Below are 25113 nucleotides of genomic sequence, written 5' to 3'. Positions count from 1 at the left end.
CCACACAATCTCACACAATCCCACACAGAGAGTGACCCACACAATCTCACACAATCCCACACAGAGAGTGACCCACACAATCTCACACAATCCCACACAGACAGTGACCCACACAATCTCACACAATCCCACACAGAGAGTGACCCACACAATCTCACAGAAAGAAGAGGGACCCACACAATCCCACACAGAGAGTGACCCACACAATCTCACAGAAAGAAGAGGGACCCACACAATCCCACGCAGAGAGTGACCCACGCAATCTCACAGAAAGAAGAGAGTCCCACACAATCGCACATAGTAAATGGGACTCACACAATCACACACAGCAAGTCAGTCCAGCATTATTCCTGAACAATCTACCAGGCATGTAGGCGAGGTGTGGATTGCATTGTTTCTCCCTTATAGGCAAGATTCTTACACATCACACAGCCCACACGCAGTGCCATCGGTGGACGCTGGCAGCCATGCGGTGGCGTACAGGCAGTCTAATGGCCGCTATGAGAAACACTTCTACAACCCGGAACAGGTGAGTAGTAAGCTGTGGCTGGGACGCAGCTATTTGCAATACGGAACACTCGGGTATAACTCGGTCTCCACGACAACGTCTCCACGACAACCCAGGATAGATTGACATGGCTGATGGAGGTGGGCAGCAGTGGAACAGATGTGTCCCCAGCTGGTCCTTAGAAGGCGATCATACCGCCATTAATGCCGGCTTACGCTCCTCTAGGCTCAAATCAGCGGCGCGCTGGAGCTCAGCTGGCAGTGCGACGCGCGGTAAGCGGGGAGAACAGTGTGAAATATGAGCAAAAATGATGAGCCAGAATGATTTTTCATACAGCGCTCACTTTCCAAGCAATTGAGTCAACAAAATACTCATACACACGCGCACAAACCTTTCACCCAGTTCCATCCTGACTGGCGCTTTTAGAAATGCTGAAATGAAATGTCCTCCACAAACACAAAGGAGGTCTACTGTGGAGCAGCTCGCCTACCGCCCGTCATATTCTTCACAAAGTACATGCCCTGGATCAAAACAAAAACTGTTCAGAACCAAGACAGAGGATACTCCACTGCCCTTCAGTGAAGGTCTTCCTTCCACAGTTTGTCTCCGCAGAGTGACTCAACCACCAAGGAGCCACACCGGAGTCCTCAGCAGACACACCCAATACATTACAGTACATCTGCATAGCAGATAATAATTCTTATTAAGGACTGAAAGCATGAGAAAACCAGCGTACATTCAGGTAACCATGCCAATCTAGACTGATAACACAATCACATACAAACGCCACAAAATTAGAACTTAATGAGAAGAACTAGAGCACTGTACCAAATCTGGAACTAAACACCCACAGGATCTCTGCCTCGACTACTGGGGGGGGCCTGTCTTATCCAAAAAGGGTCAGTGAGGGTGCAGGATTTGGTGTAGAACTCAACCTTAAAGATTCAACCAACAAACCTCTCCCTCAAAAGTCCAATGGCCAGAACTCAACCTCAAAAGTCCAACTGACAAAACACAGCCTTAAAAATCCAACTGACAGAACTCAACCTTAGAAATCCAACTGCCGAAATTCAACCTTAGAAATCCAACTGACGAAATTTAACCTTAGAAACCCAACTGACAGAACTCAACCTTAGAAATCCAACTGACAGAACTCAACCTTCAAACCCCCAACTGACAGAACTCAACCTTCAAACCCCAACTGACAGAACTCAACCTTCAAACCCCAACTGACAGAACTCAACCTTCAAACCCCAACTGACAGAACTCAACCTTCAAACCCCAACTGACAGAACACAACCTTCAAACCCCAACTGACAGAACTCAACCTCATAAATGCTGAAAATAAAAACCACAAAAGGCACAAACTAACTGCCGCAGCCCCGGCCTCTCTCACCTGCTTCCCGTCCAGGGCGTAGAGCCTCTTGACGACGCCGGAGTCCAGCTTGATGGCGTCGGTGATGTCGCAGAGGACCTGCTCGAAGGAGTGGGCGGTCTTCCGGTTGAGCAGGATGCGGATGGCCTTGCGTGGCCTCACACCGCTGCGCACGATGGTCACCAGCTTGGGCCGGATGAAGTCCTTGGCCTCCTTGGTCTCCAGGGAAACGGCCTTGGTGCTGGCCAGCGAGGGCGGGGCCCGGGACATTCCGGAAGCCTTCAGGTTCACAGACCAGTTTGGGTTGACGTTCTTGGTGTAATCGAGCTTTTTGAATGGCTCGACGGAGCTGCAGACATAACTCTCACCTGCAAATAAATACATATAATATTTTATTATTAATATTGTTCATCATCCATCCAACCACTTTCTGGACAGGGTCACAGGGGGGCAAGAGCCTCTCGCAGCATACAGTGGGTGAAAAGAAGGAATACACCATGGACAGGTCCCCAATCTATCATAGCACCTATTATTGTTACTACTACTAGTACAACTACTGCTAATGCTACTACTGCTACTGATACTGCTACAACTATTGCTATTGTTATGAATCCTATTATTAGCTGCTATAGGAGTTGTACTAGAGGTATTGAAGGTAACTATAGCAGTGATAGTAGTGGTATTGGTATCCTGTATACTCAGGTTAACACATAGGACATTCCCCTCCATCGCAGTGTAGAAGCTGTTACTAATGGCACATCCAAGCATACGGATTTATTGTCGCTCAGAATGGGAGAGCCCATGAATGATTAACCAGAGCGTGAACCTCTAATATCCGGTGATAATCTCATCCAAATACAGCCTGGGATTAATGAGTCTTAGCCACGTAGGGAAGTTGTGAGGGGAAACCCGACCGATTTAAGGCAAGGCGAGCGAGCGTTTGAGCGGAGGTTAATTGTTCATTGTTCTTCGTTAACCAACTGTCCCACTTTCGAGGAGCCTTGTGTAAGGCAAGAGTTCCTCTGACATCATCGGCACACATCCCTCCAAGGTCACACCTTTACAGAATTGGGCAAATGGGGGATTTGTCTGCCTATTCAGACTGCTTCCAAAATGTATGCGGCTGGTTCCCAGAATCCTTTGGTTTAGCAGTGGTATAGTGCCGACTACATGGTGATTTTATTCCCCCAGCTGTCAATCATCTCCGGCGGAATAAGTCCTACCTGAATGTAATTATCAGCTCAACCACACTGCTCTCAATATACATAATAATATTCAGCCCTCTTATGATCAAACTGCATTGCAATATGGCTTGCAGGAAAAAGCTATACTTTATATATGTGCATGCATGTGTGTATGTGTGTGTGTGTCTCTGTGTGTGTGTGTGTGCGTGCATGTGTGTATGTGTGTGCGTGTGTGTACGTGTGTGTGTGTATGTGTGTGTGCGTGTGCGTGTGTCTCTGTGTGTGTGTGTGTGTGCGTGTGTGTCTCTGTATGTGTGTGTGTGTGCGTGTGTATGTGCATGTGTATGTGCGTGTGTACGTGTGTGTGTGTCTCTGTGTGTGTGCGTGCATGTGTGTATGTGTGTGCGTGTGTGTACGTGTGTGTGTGTGTGTGTGTATGTGTGTGTGCGTGTGCGTGTGTCTCTGTGTGTGTGTGTGTGTGCGTGTGTATGTGCATGTGTATGTGCGTGTGTGTGTACGCGCGTGTGTGTGTGTGCGTGTGTGTCTCTGTATGTGTGTGTGTGCGTGTGTATGTGCATGTGTATGTGCGTGTGTGTGTACGTGTGTGTGTGTGTGTCTATGTGCGTGCGTGTGTGTGTGTATAATTAATGCAGTAGTATAAAGTACTGTATAATGTACTGCACATTTTCACCCTGTGTCCACAGTGAATATTGATCAGAGTTTGAGCTCTGGAGCACAAGCTGCCTGAGAGACTGTGCTGTGTAAGAGAGTCAGAGAGCTCACTGCGTAACACTGGACTGCAACACACCGTGCTTCACACACACACTCACACACACACACACCACGCTTCACACACACACATACACATACACACACGTACATACAGACACACACACACCACACTCATACACACACCACGCTTCACACACACACTCACACACACACGCCACGCTTCACACACACACACATATCTACACACACACACACCACGCTTCACACACACACACTCACACACACACACGCCACACTTCACACACACACACACACACCACGCTTCACACACACACTCACACACACATATACACACACAGCGCTTCACACACACACACTCACACACACACACACACGCCACACTTCACACACACACACCACGCTTCACACACACACACTCACACACTCACATATACACACACACATACACACACAGCGCTTCACACACACACACATACACACACACATACACACACAGCGCTTCACACACACACTCACACACACACACGCCACGCTTCACACACACACACATCTACACACACACACACACACACCACGCTTCACACACACACACACACACACCACGCTTCACACACACACATATACACACACGTACATACAGACACACACAAACTCACACACACACACGCCACGCTTTACACACACACACATCTACACACACACACGCCACGCTTCACACACACGCACACACACACGCCACGCTTCACACACACACACATCTACACACACACACACACACACACACATCTACACACACACACACACACACACCACGCTTCACACACACACACACACATACACACACGTACATACAGACACACACACACCACACTCATACACACGCCACGCTTCACACACACACACACACACACACACACACACACACACACACACACACGCACACAAACACATACACACATGCACACACACACTGCGCTTCACACACACTCACACACATACACACATACACACATATACACACACAGCGCTTCACACACATACACACACACACACCATTCTTCACACACAAGCACTCAGCTCCACTTCTCTAACCGAAGTAGACTGTCAAACTGGCCATTTTAGCCTGGCGCCTGTGTCCGGGTCTCAGAGAATCAATAATAAAAAACCGACAACCAAAACAATGTTCTGATTGGGCTTTCACAAATAGCTGACCGTGCAGTTCAGAGGAATTGAAAAAAGCTGAAAAGAGTCAGTTGGGGGAATTCCCTTATGCCCCCCTCCTGAAAAGGTGGTGTAGCGAAGCTTCTGGAACACTAGCAGACCCACCCCCGCCTCCCTCCCTGCCTCCCTCTTTTTCTCTCCCACTCTTCAATTAAGAAATACACAGCAGTGTCGAGAACTGGTCTTACATGGTGTATATGAAATGCTGAGTGGAACCCTTGATGTGTGTGTGTGTGTGTGTGTGTGTGTGTGTGTGTGTGTGTGTGTGTGTGTGTGTGTGCGTGTGGGTGGGTGTGGGTGCAGGTGTGTGTATGTGTAGGTGTGTGTGTGTGTGTGTGTGTGTGGTGGGTGGGTGTAACCATTAGACCTGCAGTTTGGATCATTATCCAGAGCCAAGATGAACCTGGCAGCCAGCCAGAAACTGCGACTGGAGGCAAAGTCTGTTGCTTGGCTCTCTCGCTCTTTCTCTCTTTCTCTCTTCCTCTAGTTTGCAAACTCTTTCTGAAGTCTCCATCTGCAGCCGTTATCAGTTCAGGACATAGACCAACACTGAAACCCTGTGCCCGAAAAGAGGCCCGGCCGCTCGCCAAGTATGCGCGTGCCCAGGGTCGATAAAACGCACAGAATCGCTGACTCACGAGGCAATTACTCAATATCGCTACCGTCCAAACTTCTGAGCCAAGGGAAGATTTAATAGAGTCCAATTTCACTAAAAGAGCTTAGAAATTAACGTAATAACGAATTCTGCGGGAGTCAGGGAAGAACGCAAAATAAAGTGACGGAAGTTTTTGCACTTTCTGGCACACCACGATGCTTACCTTCAACCAGCTGATCGATGCCGGTGATCTTTTTGCTTCCATCGACGGCATAGATGGTCCGAACACCCTGTGGCAGGTTGACATTGTCGGACAGAGTGCGGGTCAGGTCTGCCAACAAGCCGTCGAACGACCGGAATCTGTCCTGGGAGATGGCGTACACGATCCCGTTGAAGTAGCGGTCCCCGTTGCGGTAGAAGCGGACCTTCCTAGCCTTCTTCTCCGAGATGAGCGCTTTCAGGGTGCGCGTGCGGTAGAGGCTACAGTGGGCGCTGTGCGTCGGACTGTGGTAGCCGTTTGGTCGTGAGCCCCCACGCGAGTTTCTCCGGGCTTTGTCCCGCTCGTCAAAGTGCTCCAGCTCCATATCAAACGCCAAAGACGGTTATAGTCGTGCTTCAGAACCTAGGGAGAGACAACGGGAGACGACAGCGGGGATCAAGCTTCATTCGGGTCAAATAGCCGCAACTGAGGTAGCCTAACTGGATTACGGATCAGTTTTCGGAGCAATTGTGCTAGTCGTGACGCTTTGCTGCGTTCTGCCTGGCTTTTTTTTATCCATAAATGAATGTAGCCAATTGATATGTGGGCTGTGTGGATAAAAAGATATTCAGACGCAAACGTTATTCCACAGCAGGAGTTAAACTGACAGACACTGAGCATTAGGCTACACAAATAACTTTCTAAATAGCCGCAGATTAGTCTGTTCTAGCGACCCGGTCCTTAACGTGTGCTGTCTGCATAACTACGTCACTTCATAGCTAGTTACAAACATGATAGACTACAGTTAGATAAAATACAAACTTTTTTCTGCACAAAACACTGAACAGGATATTTAAAGAAATGGCTATTTTAAGCAATCGGCGCTGCGTAATAGCTTAAAATCGGGTTTATTTCCAACAGCAGATAGGCTATCCCGTATGGATAGAAAATCGCTGTCAAGAGGAAGCCCATACAATGCTTGGGAAAAGGATAACCTGTCAAATGACAACTGTAGTCTCAGAAACCGTGAAACGTCACAAGTATGCTACTTGTCACTGCATTGTTATAATTCAACCTATTCCAATATCAATATTTGTATTGACATTGGAGCATGGTTAAACATTAGACGCAGCCGGTATGCAATGCGTTGTATGCGACTATTCCCATGCCTGCTTGTTTTGAACTGGTTCAAACCAGGCTAATGAAGTAGCAAGACATAAACAGTCCAAGAGAAAGAGGTGCAATTCATTTATCAAAGGCAATCATCCGATAGTCAACATCTATGTTTATCTAATAGTATATCATTCTTCCTATGATTACTTACCTTACAGCAGCGTCCTCGCTGATCCTGTCACGGCGTGCGTAAGCCTAATTCTGAATCCTACAGTCAGAATGATCTTCTGGAAGTGAAGTCTACTTTGATTGCACTACGCTCACGTTGCAGTTGTCAGTTAGTGCAGCATCTACCTGCGCCTCTTTTGTTTGTCGCGTGGCTCTGCTTGCGTTCGAGTCACGAAGGGGGTGGGGCTGCAGCTGCCTAGCAACGGCCGTGCTTTACATTGGCCCGTCCCTCATTAAAATGCAGCCCGTCAACGAAGACGTCACGCCCTTCTCACACGCCCCTCGCGTCTCCCGCACTCATGTCATACATAAAAACATTTGTGAAGGCTTGGCATCAGCTTCAAGAACTAGGCTAATGGACATGTAAGCGTGGATGTATCTTTAGTGTTTAGGGTGTATAATACTCGTTCAAAAGTCTAAAGTAGGCTAGACTGTAACTCAATGTTCATATGCGTGCTAACGCGCAACACGGACTCAGGCAAATTCGTGACAACGGTGGACTGTAAGTGGCTAGACTGCATTTTACCGTTAGGTTAACCAAATTTAGCTCAACCCCGCAGCCAGGTAAGAGACAGCGGCGCGCGCTTTTCCAGTGGGACCTCCCTTTGCGTCATTAAGGCCACGCGGACGTGTATATCCTGAGTCCAAACCTCTACTGGGCCTGCGGAAGTCGTCCCAAACGGTCATTAGAAGGGGAGAACTCATCCTCCATGTTCATTATCCCTCCAGACAAAATCCTTGAATACAATTAATAATACGTTATATTTATCACTGTTGTGCTACAATGTGCCACAGATAGTTCAGCCAGTCCTGTCCTTTGTCACCATAATTCCTCAGTCAGAATCATTTCTGAGACTGATGTTGACAATAAATATTATCCAGCCATCCATCCATCAATTATCTATCCAGTCTATCACATGGCACACACATCAATCAATTAATAAATACTATCTAATGTGTAAATGAAAAGCGGAGTAGCAAGATTGTTAAAAATTCTGTTTACTCATTGGATGCTCCGACTGCCAGAAAGTTCCAGTTCCAGGTTGTCTAGCCAACGGTGATGTATTTTTACATTTTCTCAGGTGAATGGGTATATAAATAGACACTGAGCTTTCAGTGAGGGACACACCTGACAGCGGAAGAGAGGGGTTTGTTTGTTTTGCCCTCACAGGTGAGCAAATTCATTAATAATGCTAAAGACATCGCATTAATTATAAATGACAGGCCTGACCCAGACAACAGACTGGGGGGTATGGCCTCACACTGTGCACTGTGTGTGTGTGTGTGTGTGTGTGTGCGTGTGTGTAAGCCCCAGACACACCACTGGTCCAGGAAAGAAATTGTTCTAAAACAGGTGAAGGTAGAGGGGTGAAGTCAAACACGACGACCTGCATTTTCTCCCCCTGATGAACCAAGCACTCTCCTCCCCTCGTTTGGAGCGCGGTGCCAATCAGCCATCTTCTGTCAGCCTGACTTTGGGCGAAGGTGGCCCGTGTCACAGAGCTCAGAGCTGGGGATGTTTGGGACAGAATGTGTGGTAGAGCTCAGGGCTGTGGATGTTTGGGACAGAATGTGTGGTAGAGCTCAGGGCTGTGGATGTTTGGTACAGAATGTGTCGCAGGGCTGTGGATGTTTGGTACAGAATGTGTCGCAGGGCTGTGGATGTTTGGTACAGAATGTGTCGCAGGGCTGTGGATGTTTGGTACAGAATGTGTCGCAGGGCTGGGGATGTTTGGTACAGAATGTGTGGCAGAGCTCAGGGCTGTGGATGTTTGGTACAGAATGTGTCGCAGGGCTGTGGATGTTTGGTACAGAATGTGTGGCAGAGCTCAGGGCTGTGGATGTTTGGTATGGCATGTGAAGACACCCATGGAGCAGCAGTAAATAATGAATGTGATTAATCCCCATGGGACGGGGACCCTGGTCTTTAGCTCAGCAGGCTAATTGCATCTAATTGCAGTGGCTGGTGAGGGCTGGGCTCTTAGCCTACCCCCCTGCGCACGCATCCACACGAGAGCCAGACAGAGCAAGCGGCAGTGACTACTCCCGCTTACAGGAGTCTTTGTAGCTCCTCTCTGTATATCCATCTCTCCACATCCATTATCTTCCTCCTTTCATCACTTCAAAATCCTCTCTGAATGCTGCCTGTCACAGATGTAGCCAATCAAATTTCTGCCTGGGGGTAGGGGGTGGGGTTCTGTCCCAGTTTAAAATGTAAAGGGTTGGGGCAGGTGTCTCACTGAAACTCATGTGATTACATGAAAGGCTCCTATGTTACTTGGTGGAGTGTATACTTCTGTGACCCAGGAAAGTGGTGCTACCCTCTGTACCTTATGGTTCATTATAATTTCTTCCTGTTCTTAGGCTAAACTTCCTGTTTGTTTCTTTGCACATCGTCAAGCATTCACCTCCATGAGGGCAGATCTTTAATTTATGGACCTCTAAATCCATTGGTAATTTTCTTGAAACATTAAAAGTATTTACTGTAAGTTACTTAGGTATGTAACATACGAATATAGTATGTGGTGAAAGCACCTGAGTGATGTCACAGTCTGTGTTCCATGTGGGTGAGGAAGTGAGGAAGTGACCTTGTTCTTCCGGAGAGGTCAGCGTCAAATTAAAAGCGCAGCGTGAGTCGTTACACGCCCAGCATGGACACTTCTGCTGCGGCTGCATGCCAACTATATCTGGAGCACGAACAAAACCCATTACCTATACCCACCCCTATCCAACACCACCCTACCCCACCCCTATCCAACACCACCCTACCCCACCCCTATCCAACACCACCCTACTCCACCCCTACGTAGCCCCCTAACTGGTTCTCAGTCAGTTGTGTCTGAATTGAACTAGAATTGAACTGAGTACTCTTATTGCCTTTTCAAGAATTTATTTCTGTCATTTATTTAAAAAATAATCTCTTTTACATCAAAGTGTGCCAGGGTGCTGACGGTTAAAAACCATTAGAAAAATACAAATGCAAAGCACAATTCAGTCAGTTTCATACAGAGTGAATGCATGATCATAAAAGCGTAATCAAAAAGAAATGTGTTTGACTAGTGTATAAAAGTAGCAATTATTATTTTTCCAAAAAGTCAACAAATTAGAACAGATGTGTGATCTGAATTAATAATCAATACAAAGTTATTAATAATACAGTCTCAAATCACAATGGCGAGTAAATACTGGCATTAGATAAAGCATATACTGTGTTTATAAGATTCTCACAAAAAGTTAACACTCGATATAAAACAAACAGAATCAAAGTAAAAAAGAAAAAAAACTATTCGGTAATATTTGTTGAAATGTCTCAATTTTTGGCAAAGCCAAAATGTGAATGTGCTGTAGGCACCAGCGGAAGAAGATCTCCGTTCAGCAGAACCCCGAACCGTAACTGAAGAATCGATGAGGCGATAGATGTGGTGACGCGTGCGTATGAAAATATCTCTGAGGACGTGTGAGTGCTGAGGGAGGCAGGACAGCTCCGCGGGGGAGGAGGTGGCAGGAGGTGGGAGGAGGTGGCAGGAGCGCGTAACGGCCGGCCCACGTCAGGCCTGGGGAGAGCGAGCGTGACGTGGCTGTCGGTCAGCAGGTTTCCTACGCGCTGTGAGTGGCACACCTCCCACTCTGACAGGCGCTCGCGGTAACACGGGACAACGCCGCAGCGCACTGAACGGGATCGCTTTAAAAACGATGAGGTTCACCCCCCAACCTGCCTCTGACCAAACCTGAACTGCTGGGTTATTATCACCCTCCCTTTACCTGGGAGTCAGGTGTGTTCACCCTCCCTTTACCTGGGAGTCAGGTGTGTTCACCCTCCCTTTACCTGGGAGTCAGGTGTGTTCACCCTCCCTTTACCTGGGAGTCAGGTGTGTTCACCCTCCCTTTACCTGGGAATCAGGTGTGTTCACCCTCCCTTTACCTAGGAATCAGGTGTGTTCACCCTCCCTTTACCTGGGAATCAGGTGTGTTCACCCTCCCTTTACCTGGGAATCAGGTGTGTTCACCCTCCCTTTACCTGGGAGTCAGGTGTGTTCACCCTCCCTTTACCTGGGAATCAGGTGTGTTCACCCTCCCTTTACCTGGGAGTCAGGTGTGTTCACCCTCCCTTTACCTGGGAATCAGGTGTGTTCACACTCCCTTTACCTGGGAGTCAGGTGTGAAGACAGTCTGGCCCATCAGCAGCACTAACTGTTCAGGTAATTACCTGGGAGAAAAGAAAACCAGGGTTTAATTTGGATTCGAGGTCCAGGTTTGAGGATTGCTCTCGAGTCTACAACAGGGATCAGTAACTCGCAGTCCTCCAGGGCAGAGAACTGCTGCTTTTCCACCCTCCCTTTAGTCAGGTGTGAAGACAGTCTGGCCAATCAGAAACACTGATTGCCCAGGGGAATGAAAACCAGGGCTGGATTGAGGATTTGAGGGCCAGAGCTCTGGGTCCCTGGCCTGGTGTTTAAGCAGGGTGGGTAATGACTGCTCAGAGTGAACAGGGAGCACAGTGAATGGAAGGTTTTTCTGCATAGCTCATTTTGGGGTTTATGTGGGTCAGCTATTATTGGTTTAAAGTTGTACACAATCATTACTCTCGCATAATAAACATTCTCCACACCTCTTCCTGAAAGACAGGTGTTTGTATGGGACGTGCGATTCTCGCTGGGTTCTATTGCATAATGTGTGATATTCATTCCACACTGCATGTGTGGGAACTGCATCCAAAAACAGACAGTAGTAATCGCAAGCACTTCGGTTTGATTTTCTCTACAACTAGAGGTGAAGCCAAGACACATAATCCATGGCAATGATTAGGGTTATTTTTCATGAAATATGCTCAGTACAGATAATTAGTGTCTTATTTTAACCGGCATCTCAGTTTAGTTGTGTGTCTACACATTAATGGAGCCAAACTGCACTCAGAACATCTGGTTTATTCCTGTGCTGAGCTGCTTAAAATTCTGCACTGCCACTGGGCTTTGAACGCGGTCTGAATCTTCATTCCAGAGTTTCTGTTTTGCAAGCCAATGTTTGCCGTCAGTCATCTCCCCATCTCCAAACTGCAGTTCGCTTTGGCTGAGGATGTTTGGGTACTGTGTAGGGAGAGCATGATCAAGCCACAGACAAACTGCAGTTAGCTTTGGCTGAGGATGTTTGGGTACTGTGTAGGGAGAGAATGATCAAGCCCCACACAAACTGCAGTTAGCTTTGGCTGAGGATGTTTGGGTACTGTGTAGGGAGAGAATGATCAAGCCACAGACAAACTGCAGTTAGCTTTGGCTGAGGATGTTTGGGTACTGTGTCTGGAGAGAATGATCAAGCCTCACATGCTAATGGGGAATGTATTTTGTTAACGGCTCCCCCTCTCTAACTCAACGCTTCAACCTCGGCAGCCGGCTGGAGGTCGTGGATGTTCTCGCAGGCTTTCTGACAGGCTCAGCGTCGGCCATCTTAAACGTCTGCACAGGAAGACCTCTGCGGAGATTTACGGAAGAACAAACACAGGTATGCAAGAAACGGTCACTCAATGAACATTGTCAAAAATCACAAAAAACATATTTAAAAAAAAAAAACAGAAGCAGCACATTTTAAATGCGTGTGATACTACATGATTCTGGACTCCCTGTCGACTGCCTGGAATCACAGCCCCTGGATTTCACACCCCCAACAGCTCAGTTTGCGAGACCCTAATCCCCCCACCACTGTGTGAAAAGACCAGGAGCTGAATTGGGGTCAGTGTTTGGGGCAGAATCCATCCATGCATCCATTTTGTAACCTGGTCGGTCACGGGGGTGCTGGAACCCATCCCAGCATGCAGTGGGCGAGAGGCAGGAATACAACGCAGGGCCCACACACTCACACACACACACACACACTCACACACACACACACACACACTCACACACACACCACACACTCACACACCACACAACCCACACACACACACACCACACACACTCACACACTCACACACTCACACACTCACACACCACACACACACACACACTCACACACACACACTCACACTCACACACACACACTCACACCCACACACCCACACACTCACACACACACACACACACCACACTCACCCACACACTCACACACTCACACACTCACACCTACACACTCACACCTACACACCCACACACTCACACCTACACACCCACACACCACACTCACTCACACACACACCACACTCACACACCACACTCACTCACACACACACTCACACACTCACACACCACACTCATACACACACACACCACACTCATACACACACACACCACACTCACACACCACACTCACTCACACACACACTCACACACCACACTCACACACACACACGCTCACACACCACACTCACACACACACACTCACACACACTCACATACACACTCACACACTCACACACCACACTCACACACTCACACACCACACCTACACACCCACACACCACACTCACACACCACACTAACACACTCAGAACTAAGGGCAGTTTAGAGTCTATTGTAAAGCCTGCCGTATGTCTTTGGACTGTGGGAGGAAACTGGAGCAGGGCCTTGGTCGTGATTGGAGCTCGGTCCCTTCTTGCTGTGAGGCGACGGTGCTAACCACTGCCTGGAGCGGAGCCTCCAGCAGAGCTCACAGTTAGCGTTAGCATTAGCATGCGGTGGCACACACCTCTTCATCCTGCTGTCCTTCCCCTCCTGCGGCCTGGCCATCTGCTGCAGCCTCCTGCCGGGCACCAGGGCTGGCACAGCCTGCGGTCAACACCCACACATACCACATCTCAGTCCTACATACCACATCACATACCACATCACATACCACATCACATACCACATACCACATCACATTCCACATCATATTCCACATACCACATCACACCACATACCACATCTCAGTCCCACATACCACATCACATTCCCACATACCACATCACATTCCACATACCACATCTCATTCCACATACCACATCACAGTCCCACAAACCACATCACATACCACATCACACCACATACCACATCACAGTCCCACATACCACATCACATTCCACATACCACATCACATTCCACATACCACATCACACCACATACCACATCACATACCACATCACATTCCACATACCACATCACATACCACATCATATTCCCACATCACATTCCCACATACCACATCACAGTCCCACATACCACATCACAGTCCCACATACCACATCACAGTCCACATACCACATCACATACCACATCACATTCCACATACCACATCACATTCCACATACCACATCACATACCACATCACATTCCACATACCACATCACATTCCACATACCACATCACATACCACATCACATTCCACATACCACATCACATTCCACATACCACATCACATACCACATCACATTCCACATACCACATCACATTCCACATCATATTCCCACATCACAGTCCCACATACCACATCACATTCCACATACCACATCACATTCCACATACCACATCACACCACATACCACATCACATTCCCACATATCACATCACATTCCCACAAACCATTTCACATCACATTCCCACATACCATACCACATTCCCACATCCCATTCCACATCACATTCCCACAAACCATTTCACATCACATTCCCACATACCATACCACATTCCCACATCCCATTTCACATCACATTCCCACATCGGAAGATAAATGACATGCAATGACATGGTTGAGCAGCAGGTGTTGCTAGTGAGTGCTGAGATGCTATAACCTGCGGCCACTGAATCTGTACCTTTCCTGGGTGCCCGCCAGACTGTGGGGCCAATCCAAGTACTACAGCACTGCCTCAACATAACCAGCTACCAAGCAGCTCCCTGGCCTATTATGTCCATTTAACATCATGTTCTTTCCTTATGAACTTTTTTTAATGAAAATTGGGAAAATATTTACCAAGCAAAAGCCAGGTACCCCCCAACCAGTACAGTATAATGGTTAGGCAAGTTTTTAAGTTAAAGATTGCAGGTTTGATTCCCAGGTAGGACACTGATGCTGTGCCCTTAAGTAAGGTACTCAATCTGAGCTGCTTCAGTAAAATATGGAGCTGTATGAATCAACAGTGTGTTAAAAACAGCAGGTCTCTGGATAAGAGAGCTGAAATGTTCTGGTAGTGTAGCACTGACTCCCCCTGTAGGAGATGAACAGCCACACACAGTGAGTAATATTATAATATAATATCATCACCGGTGGATACGGACAGCCCTGTGAGCATTAAGGCTGGATTAGAGTGAAGCAATACTCCCACACGCGGGTTCTCTGTGGACCAAACGTCAACCGCTTACATGCTAAATCAAACACTGTTATTGGTTTTCTTGAGCCTCACCACTTTTAGCAGAAAGTGAACTTTAACTGACATTTAAGGCATGTTAAACAAACATTTTCTTCATATGTACTTGGATGCCTGATTGAGGCAGCCTGTAGCTTAGTGGCTGAGGTACATGACGGGGACCCGGAAGGTTGTTGGTTTAAGCCCCGGTGTAGCTGTTGGGCCCTTGAGCAAGGCCCTTAACCCCACATTGCCCACTGCTCCTACGTAACTAGGACGGGTCAAATGAAGAGGACAAATTACCCCACAGGGTTCCAGTAAAGTACATCTCTCTATTCCTTTAGGATACTCATACAAAATGTCACCTTTCTACACCAAGCAGAATGACCTCTGTGGTCACTGTTTGTCACTTTTCTTAACATACGATTTCTAGTCTTCAGTGAAATATGGGCTAAGCGAGAGCGAGACTTTTCTGCCTGTCCTTAGTGTGTTCCTGTGACCCAGCACCTTGTGTGCGTGTGTTTGCTCTGACACCATACCGACCATAAGCTTTCACCCTCACCTTTGAGATTTCAGCCTGGTAAGCACGTCTGTCTTCATTGGCCTTCTGGTATGCCTGATGAAGCAAAAAACAACATGATGATTATGAGCTAGAAAACATCCCCTTGGTCAGCAGTTGTAACAATGCAAGAGGCGCAAATTAGCTGACGTTTAACGTTCTCCCCTCTGCTGCAGCAAAGTTGTAATATCTGAGTAACCTTTGGAGATGATTTACATAATTCCCCCTCCTCGCAGGGAAGCAATATTGGTTATGTAAGAAGTTTCATCTCCCGCAGCGAAGATGAGAAAATCCTAAAACAGCATCAACCATTAAAATGGCTTCCCAAGAGACAGAAACACAAAGAAGCACATCACTTTGAAAGAGAACTCCATTCAAAAATCATTATCCTCGCCTTGAGAATAATTCATCCATCTTGCTTCTCGTGTGTCACATATAATACTTCAGCACTCAAAAAGCTGATGTACAATAAAAATATAATTCCTCCTCCCTACCCCAATATTGAGAATGGATTCAGAAAATGTAGTGGAGGATGCAGTTCAGATGAAACTTTCAATTATGTCTTATAAATTGTGTCTTATAGCATCAGAAATACACCTGCCACCATAGTACTATCTAATTCAAAAGACAACTCAATTTACTGAAATGATAAGCACAGGCGTTGTCATAATGACATCACCACTTGGGCAAAGGGTCTTTTAAAGATACAGATAAAAAGTTATGTTTTTTCCCCATATGGGCCATGCCAACTATTCTGGGGATTAGATGAAACCAAAAAGAAAGAGTTTTGGATGGAGTACTCCTTTAACATTATGTGGCATGATCTCTGGAGATTCCACATTATTAGGGAATTCTGAAAGCTCATTCCATGAGTTAGTGTGGGAAATCAGACATCGGGAGCGTTGAACGAGGGGAGACCTTGGCCTCCTGTGCGATCCTCAGACTGCAGTCCGTCAGCTGGTTCTGGAGGCTGGCCTTGTCCCGGGTCAGCTGCTCCAGGATCCGCTTCAGGGCATCCTGTCCACACAGAACAGTCTTACTTTTATTTACATTTTTACACAAAATGCTCACACTTTCCACAGAGCTACCCAACTCAACTCATTTCTTAAAGTAGCCAGTTTAGTTGTTTTAGTGGATTTTTCTTTTTAAGTTGAGTTAAGTTGAGTTGGGACATGGTACCCATTTCTTGTACAATATCCACCCTCCCCTGTCACGGCATGCTAATCCCACACATGCTGGTTACACACAGAGACGCTACTGCGGATAATGGGTCAACGCTGCTCTGTGTAAAACAGGACCACTTCCCACAAATACAATTAAACCAATAAGATATGAGCTATGAGATATGACCGAATCGACCGATTTTAAAATGTAGATTTTTTGACTGAAATGAATAGAATGGACCAACTATGATGAGACCAATAAAATATGAGCAAGAAAATGTGAAAAGATTTGGAAAATGTCTCTGTGGAAATCCAGAAAAATGATAAGCCCCGGACCTGAGCAACTGACCGAATCTAACAATTTTAAAATGTAGATTTTTTGAGTCCTGAGGAGCGTTCAGCAGTCACTGCTGACTTTTATACTGTTTAATACACGCTACAGTGTGCCGCTGCTTCTCTGTGAAACCTACAAGCTTCGCTCTGTCACCATGACCGCACAAAATCCCCACAAGATTCATTTCAAGAACCCTTCATTCGCAGGGTTTGAGATTTCTTCGCCCAGCTCTCTCTCTCTCTCTCCCTCTCTCTCAGTCTGTCTCATGTTAGACCCTCTCTCTCTCTCTCTCCCTCTCTCTCAGTCTGTCTCATGTTAGACCCTCTCTCTCTCTCTCTCTCCCTCTCTCTCAGTCTGTCTCATGTTAGACCCTCTCTCTCTCTCTCTCTCTCTCAGATTAAGAGGGCTATGGCAGCTGTCACTGTGACAGGGTCTTAATCTCCTCCTGGAGGAGAAACACAAGCTGAGTGTGGAATTAACGGGTTTTAAACACAGCGTGCTGTAATGACCGTGTAAATACAGTCACTAAAATGCTGCGAGGACCAGAAACATGGCCTTGAGATGCTGCGGTCTGCAAATCAGATCTGAGTATGGAGGGGGAGGGGGGGGTGCAAAAGGTTCCAAAGAACATCACAGCTCTTCACACCACAGAGAAATGGGGATTATTAGAGAGCAGAAATGGCACAAAGGTCACTGTATTTCCACAAGGTCTGCAGGGCCTGATGGGAGTCCCCTGGGCTCGATAAGCTATGTGTGTCTCAGTCTACAGCAGAACTGGTTTAGGTGGCATGAGAATGGCACAGACCTGGGTCAAATACGTTTTCTATGCTTTACTGAGCTTGTCTGGTGTATTGGAACGTATGAAATACTCTGAAAACGTGCAAGCCCTGCCTTCTGGTCCTCTTGGTCGGCTCAATCGCACCATGTGAAGTCAGTCGAGCACAGAAAATATTAAGAGTCTAAAACAGTGACGTATTTGATCTAGAATGTCGCGTGACGGGGTAGAGGTGAGCGTACTCACCACTGGCATCGCATCATACCCCCGTATGGAGGACAAACGGTCTGCAAACACACACAGGGGCGAGAAGGTCATGCATAATGAGGCCATGTCCATCATCTGTGTATATGCCCCCTCTTAACCTGTACAGGTATTCCTGTCAGTGTCCCGCTGTTCTCAATTACATGTGCAGCACCTCATGGACCTGCCATGTAATTGTAACCGACTGACTGACTGTCTGACTCACGTTTAGCAGGCTGACGATTCTCCACAAGAGGGAGCTCTTAGCACTCGTGGTGCCTTGCATCAATGAGACAGGCATTTACAATGAGCACATAAATAATATTCAGTCTGTAGTGGAATGGATATTGATAATGTGCAGATTCAGACCTGGACAGTTTTTAATAACTCTGATCAATACTCATCTCAATTTGCCTCAGATGATCAGAGGCTTGAGGGTGTGTCTGAGGTGTATGGAGATTCTCTATACAAAACTCAATTTATTCTAAGTCTGAGGTTAATCTGTTGTCTGTGAAGCCGGCCCAATAAATCGCAGGGAAACCCGAAAGCGTTATTTTACCGTCAGGATTTCCGCGGAGGTCCTCCAGCTTCTCCCGCACGAGGCAGATCTGCTGCTCGAGCTGTCCATTCAGCTCCTGCTGCGTCTCGAGCCGGGTCCGCCACTCGTTCTCTGGAACGCAACGCGCGCGGACAGACAGGACAGAGACACAGACGGCATCACATCGCGCCCTGGAGCAACATGCACATGCAATGGCTTGAAGAACCAAATGCATAGTTTCAGTGAAAAAAAGCATTTGATTAAAGTTAGTATTAGAAAAGCAACCTGAACATTCGCGCATTTTAAAAAACAATTAGCAAAGTCAGACAACTTTTTTTTTAGCTTGGGGTTTGAGAATAATGAAATTATATAATTAAGCAATTTAGCTAGGCCCAGAACATCGGTGATAATGTGATGTTGCACAATATTAACAATACAACATGCCACCACCATAGGTGAAAGCAGTAGGCTATATTTATTTATATATACTGTATGGTGGAATTTTTTATATTAATATATTAATATATTAATTTTAATATTGCACGATATATGCACGAAATACCTACATTAACAACATATACTTACAATACATATATGTAAAATATAGATTTAAGCACATGTTTATAAAATATATGTCATAATTATGCAAAAGTGGCCAATTTTGAATAGTACAAATATATTTTCGCAATACATCTGAAATGTACATGTAAATACGTCATGTAAAGATATGTGTCATAAATACATTTATATTAAAATACATGTAGTTTCCATATATTATTTTTCAGTGCGGGCAAACTCTCACACATTCGGTAATATTGCTCAACAATTCCCCGTTACCTGCGTTTTCTACACTATGCAGTCTCTTCTCCAGTTCTGCTACGGTAGCTCTTAGCTCAGACACCGACACTTCCAGCAAATCCCTGAAATAACGAAAACAAAGGGGGAGTGCTTGCAGTCAGCACCGTTGCACGAGAGGTCATGATGCTGGTTAATGCCACAGTAGATAGCTATAAAGCTAATGAGATATAATGATTTATATAATAATATATAGTTATCGAAGCGTAATTCGTGTCTCTGCACTGCTTCATACGTGTCTATGCATCCAATGCATCTAGCGCTATACAGCCTTCTAGCTTGTTGTGTCACTAGTTAAATTAAATTGAATAAATTATTAGATTAGCTTTCTGACAAGCTAAATAACATAACATTTATCGTTACATAAATTCTTACTTCAGTTCGGTTTCCTGTTCAAGCTCGGCTCGCAATGTACCCATATCGTAATTACTAAAGTCAGTATCTTCCATATTTACACAGTCAGAAGCACACTTGCTGAGCTGAAGACACCGCGGAACACTTCACAGGGATGGATGTTTTCACTTGTTTCCAGGCAACCACCACATCCGGCGGAAGCACCTCGCGAAGGCGCGCGTTAGCAGCTGTATTTTGAAAAAATAAAAGAACCTACAGTCTGTTTTCTTTGACAGGATAGTGCTTACAGTCGGGATTGAAGTGTGATTCTTCTCGCCGAAATTAAATTGTTATGGATTTGATGTCACAACAGACGAGAGTCGGATACAAAGAAATTGCCGAACTCCTTGGTATGAAAGTTTCCTAAATGTTTATTTAGCTTATGTTAGGTGAAATGATTAATGTAATGTAATGTTGTTTAACGCCAGCTGTCTTACAGTATCTAACTAGCTAGCTAGCCAATGCATAGGTATGAGTAGTTAGCAAGCTAATGTTGGTTTTACAGGTGACTAGCTACTCTGTTGTTTTGTGCTAACTACTGTCGCTATTCAGCTGGATAACCTTAGCTAATTTAGTGCTAGCTAACTGTCAATCTGTCAGTGGGAGATTTGACAGCTCAGACTGCAACTCGTTTACGGCCCATAGCGTTGCAACTTATAGTTGATATTATCAAAACTGTAACGTCAGTTATGTGAGTGACATAATATAGAGCAATTCGTTTTAACATAATTCGGCTAACAACATTTCTGTTTAAGGGAAACTCACCGAAGAAACAAGCAAACTCGAGGTACACCACACGAAGATGAGCGAACACAATCATGCGCTCGGCAATCTTAACAGATCCTTCAACCAGGTAATGACTGCCGTTTATCCTAACGCTAGTTATTAAGCTAGATAAAGCGAATTGCATTTTGACAGATAACTACGATAACTACTCAATTTCGAAATAACGTCTTCAGCATTTTACCTACATAATTGGACATTAAAGCTTGCGAATTGTTTGTACAAATGCAGTGGAAAAGCACAAGTCAGTAAACAAAGCAAATGCAATAAGGGTCCTATCGCATTGGTGCTTGGCCCCCAAACAAACTGCATGTCACAACTCTTAGAAGGCCACGCTGAGTATCGGCTCCTATTGGATACTATTTTTGTTTACTAAAGGGTGACACTGACATGTTGTGAAGTGTTTGAGTAAAATCCGCTCAAAAGGATGTGGGGGTCGATTAATTTGTCCTTGGCTTGCAGGCGCAGACCCGCCTGGAGAGAGTGGCAGCGTCCAAGTGTGGCAGTGGCCTACTGAACCTGTAGCGTGCGGGCCTACTGAACCTGTAGCGTGCGGGTCTACTGAACCTGCAGCGTCCGGGTCTACTGAACCTGCAGCGTCCGGGACGGCAGCTGCGCAGCGCGACTTCATTCACTGAAATACCGCTTTATTTGTGCCTTTAAACACCATGGTGAACAAACACAATCAGTTTCTGTGTACAATACAATATCATTGGCACCTGATGTACAGTAATTGCAGAGTCAATTGTCAGCTGGTTTTGGGCAAATATATATTTTTTATTTATTCACGTGTGGCTTGGAGTGCTTGATGGCGCAGAAATAACACCTTTTTCTTTTAAAAAGGCACCCGCAAGGCAAGGAATGGTGCAAGTGAAAAGCAAAATCAATTGAATGTGAATTTAAGTTACATTCATATAAAGTAACAGGAGACTGTTTTGAGCCTTTGAGCTCATATTGCAATGTACCAAGCACTGCTTGCAGCTGCATGTACAAAATATTGGGCAAGCACTCTAAGGTGACAGTTTCATGAAGTAAAATGCAAACCCTTATAAATACACCATTATTAAACAATGTTAAAATGGAAAAAATTAAAAAAGTTTGCAGACTTGAACAAAGCAACATTTCACCCCAGTCTTCATAGTGTATTTGGCCTTCAGCATGTTCTCCCAACAGAAAGGCATGAACATGGATAAATAACTAAAGATGTATGAAACCCCAAGGCACTTATCCAGCAGGAACGCATCCCACATGGCAGATACAAACATATCAATTCATCCTCGATATACAAACGGCATACAATATACTTATTTCATACTGAATTCATATTATTTCATATAAATACGGTATATATTATACAACATAGAAAACAGACTTTATCACCATAGGAGTTGTATAATTAACGTAATCTTTTTTTTGGCATACCATTTGCAGTCCACCATTTGGATTCACGCACCTCTAGGTGCCATCTTAAAAATACATTTGACCCAATCTACCTTTATGAGTGATATTGAGGAGTACATTCACATTGCACCAGCATGGACCCTGGTCCCGGACAGCCATAGGGTCTGATTTTCACTCTGAGCAAACAGGACTGACCTGCGTCTCACGTTTAAAGGTAAAACAACAATAAAAACAAGCACACCCTGTAGCTCTCCAGGACTAGGGCTGGGACCCCTAAACACAGCCCAACTCAATATTATTATTAATTATTAATATTAATATTAAAGGGGTAATACTGCAAGGCACAGGTAAAGGACAGTAAACCCTGGAGTGATTGTCACTGTTACTCCTCCCTCTTCTCCTCCTCCTCCTTCCCTCGTTTTATCTGGGGCTTGGACTCCGTGGAGCTGACGTTCTGCCGGGCGGCCTGGGTCAGGCCCCGGATGGCCAGGTGGTCGAAGTTGAGGGCGGCCGCGCCCACATTGGCGACGCAGCCCACCGCCGTGTGGGTCGCCTGGCCCGCGTCAGGGCCGTACCTTCAGCACAGAGCGGCCACGCGCGGTGAGGGAGGGGGGAGGGGGAGACAGGGCCACACGCGGTGAGGGAGGGGGAGACAGGGCCACGCGCGGTGAGGGAGGGGGAGACAGGGCCACGCGCGGTGAGGGAGGGGGAGGGGGGAGGGGGAGACAGGGTCACACGCGGTGAGGGAGGGGGAGACAGGGCCACACGCGGTGAGGGAGGGGGAGACAGGGCCACACGCGGTGAGGGAGGGGGGAGGGGGAGACAGGGTCACACGCGGTGAGGGAGGGAGACGCGGTGAGGGAGGGGGAGACGGGGCGAGGGAGGGGGAGACAGGGGAAGACGTGGTGAGGGAGGGGGAGACGGGGTGAGGGAGGGGGAGACAGGGTGAGGGAGGGGGAGACAGGGCCACACGCGGTGAGGGAGGGGGGAGGGGGAGACAGGGCCACACGCGGTGAGGGAGGGGGAGACGCGGTGAGGGAGGGGGAGGGGGAGACAGGGCGACACGCGGTGAGGGAGGGGGGAGGGGGAGACAGGGCGACACGCGGTGAGGGAGGGGGAGACGTGGTGAGGGAGGGGGGCGGGGGAGACAGGGTGAGGGAGGGGGAGACAGGGGGAGACAAGGGGAGACAGGGTGAGGGAGGGGGGCGGGGGAGACGGGGTGAGGGAGGGGGGCGGGGGAGACACGGTGAGGGAGGGGGGCGGGGGAGACACGGTGAGGGAGGGGGGCGGGGGAGACGGGGTGAGGGAGGGGGGCGGGGGAGACGGGGTGAGTGAGGGGGAGACGTGGTGAGGGAGGGGGAGACAGGGGGAGACGTGGTGAGGGAGGGGGGAGGGAGGGGGAGACGTGGTGAGGGAGGGGGGTGGGGGAGACGGATGGCAAACAGGGTTCATAACACAGCATTTGGACAGACAGGGACATCCACCAATCAGTGCCACAGAGAAGGCACGTCCATAAGCAGGACAGCGAATGGAAACTGCTCAGTTCCAGTACAGCTACAGGTTAATAAAAGAGGGAAAGGACTGAACAGAATGAATAACTATGGGCCAGTTTCACAGACACCGATTAATCCTAGTCCTAGACTAAATTCCACGTCCATAAATGTGAGACTACTTCACATCTGGCACCACTGTGTGAACACATCAGTCCATCCTACCCCTCTTTAATGAACCCTGAATGGCACCAGTGAACGCACATCAGTCTGTCTGAATCCTGTATCATTAACCATGCAGTGGGAGGGGCCAGACAGAAGGACCAATGATGAGCGTGAGAGTGAGAGGTGGGAGGAGCCTCAGAGGTGAGGGGTGGTGAATATGGCAGGAGAAGCAGGCAGATACAGAGCTCACAGGTGAGGTGAAATCACCAGGTTATAATACTGATTCCCAACAGCAATTCCTGGGTGAATTACGCAGTTACACTACAATCTCTTGGCTTGACTTGCTCAGTGTTTAGTAACCAGCTGTTAATAAAAAAATAAAATAATAAACATTCTGTTAACTAGTGTTAATAGGCAGCTTATTAAATAACCTAACTCAGGCTCCCAGAACCTGCCCTTAAGGTCACTACACGCAATGAAGCCACTGCATGCAGTTACCATAGCAACAAATTCAGGCTGCCCAAGTTCAGTGATTCCCCATCATCCATCATTATTATATCACATTAATGGCCTTTGGCAGACGCTCTTATCCAGAGCGACGTACAACAACTGCGTATCTGGAAGGAGCTGAAGTACTGTTATTTGTACACCTTTCATGAACGGTGTACCTTTCATCTGTGGTCGGACAAGCTGCCCTTATCAAGCGATACAGCCTAATCAAAATGAGCCCCAGTTCCCAGGTGTGTGCATGTCTACATCAACATTTAACAGCAGCCTTGTCACTTGCAATTATAGGTCAGGGTTGTTAATGATTTTAAAAAAACCACTGAGAAAGCCAAGCCCTCCATCTGCCCTATAAAGCGAAACAACAGGGTCTCGCTGTGGATTTATCCAGTGGATATCAGTCGGCCATCGTCATAATTTGGGGAC

The 25113-nt window shown here is 46.9% G+C and overlaps 2 protein-coding genes and 1 long non-coding RNA gene across 4 annotated transcripts in view; 1 reads left to right on the top strand and 2 right to left on the bottom strand.

Annotated features, from left to right (window-relative positions):
- dclk1a (doublecortin-like kinase 1a) overlaps positions 1-7342 on the bottom strand; it is an 89701-nt gene extending 82359 nt beyond the window's left edge. For both annotated transcript variants that reach the window (XM_061247498.1, XM_061247499.1), the window contains exons 1-3: positions 7160-7342; positions 5860-6258; positions 1905-2251 (exon numbers count right to left, since the gene is read on the bottom strand). In XM_061247498.1, the coding sequence (XP_061103482.1) occupies positions 1905-2251; positions 5860-6220 (708 nt within the window). In that variant the 5' untranslated portion in view covers positions 6221-6258; positions 7160-7342. The remainder of the gene's footprint in view (positions 1-1904; positions 2252-5859; positions 6259-7159) is intronic.
- Positions 7343-12539: 5197 nt separating this feature from the next.
- ccdc169 (coiled-coil domain containing 169) lies at positions 12540-20370 on the bottom strand. The gene is made up of 7 exons (XM_061249470.1): positions 20327-20370; positions 19934-20016; positions 19118-19228; positions 18562-18602; positions 16962-17060; positions 13852-13931; positions 12540-12642 (listed from the first exon to the last, which is right to left on the bottom strand). The coding sequence occupies exons 1-7, from the start codon at positions 20368-20370 to the stop codon at positions 12540-12542; spliced, it is 561 nt and encodes a 186-aa protein (XP_061105454.1).
- Positions 20371-20472: 102 nt separating this feature from the next.
- On the top strand, positions 20473-22248 carry LOC133132214 (uncharacterized). Its single transcript, XR_009709091.1, has 3 exons — positions 20473-20694; positions 21100-21197; positions 21590-22248. It is a non-coding gene; the product is annotated as an uncharacterized LOC133132214 (long non-coding RNA).
- Positions 22249-25113: the final 2865 nt, after the last annotated feature.

The sequence above is a fragment of the Conger conger genome, chromosome 7, assembly GCF_963514075.1.
Source record: "Conger conger chromosome 7, fConCon1.1, whole genome shotgun sequence".
Taxonomy (NCBI): domain Eukaryota; kingdom Metazoa; phylum Chordata; class Actinopteri; order Anguilliformes; family Congridae; genus Conger; species Conger conger.
This window is presented reverse-complemented; position numbering and strand designations above follow the sequence as displayed.

Bases quoted from the DNA above. Each gene is read 5' to 3' on its own strand.
- ccdc169 (XM_061249470.1), bottom strand. From the start codon at position 20,370: ATGGGTACATTGCGAGCCGAGCTTGAACAGGAAACCGAACTGAA. The intron at 20,017-20,326 runs GTAAGAATTTAT...TCGTTATTTCAG, and splicing joins GAACAGGAAACCGAACTGAA to GGATTTGCTGGAAGTGTCGG. The intron at 12,643-13,851 runs GTGTGTGCCACC...AAATCTCCGCAG, and splicing joins AAGGACAGCAGGATGAAGAG to AGGTCTTCCTGTGCAGACGT.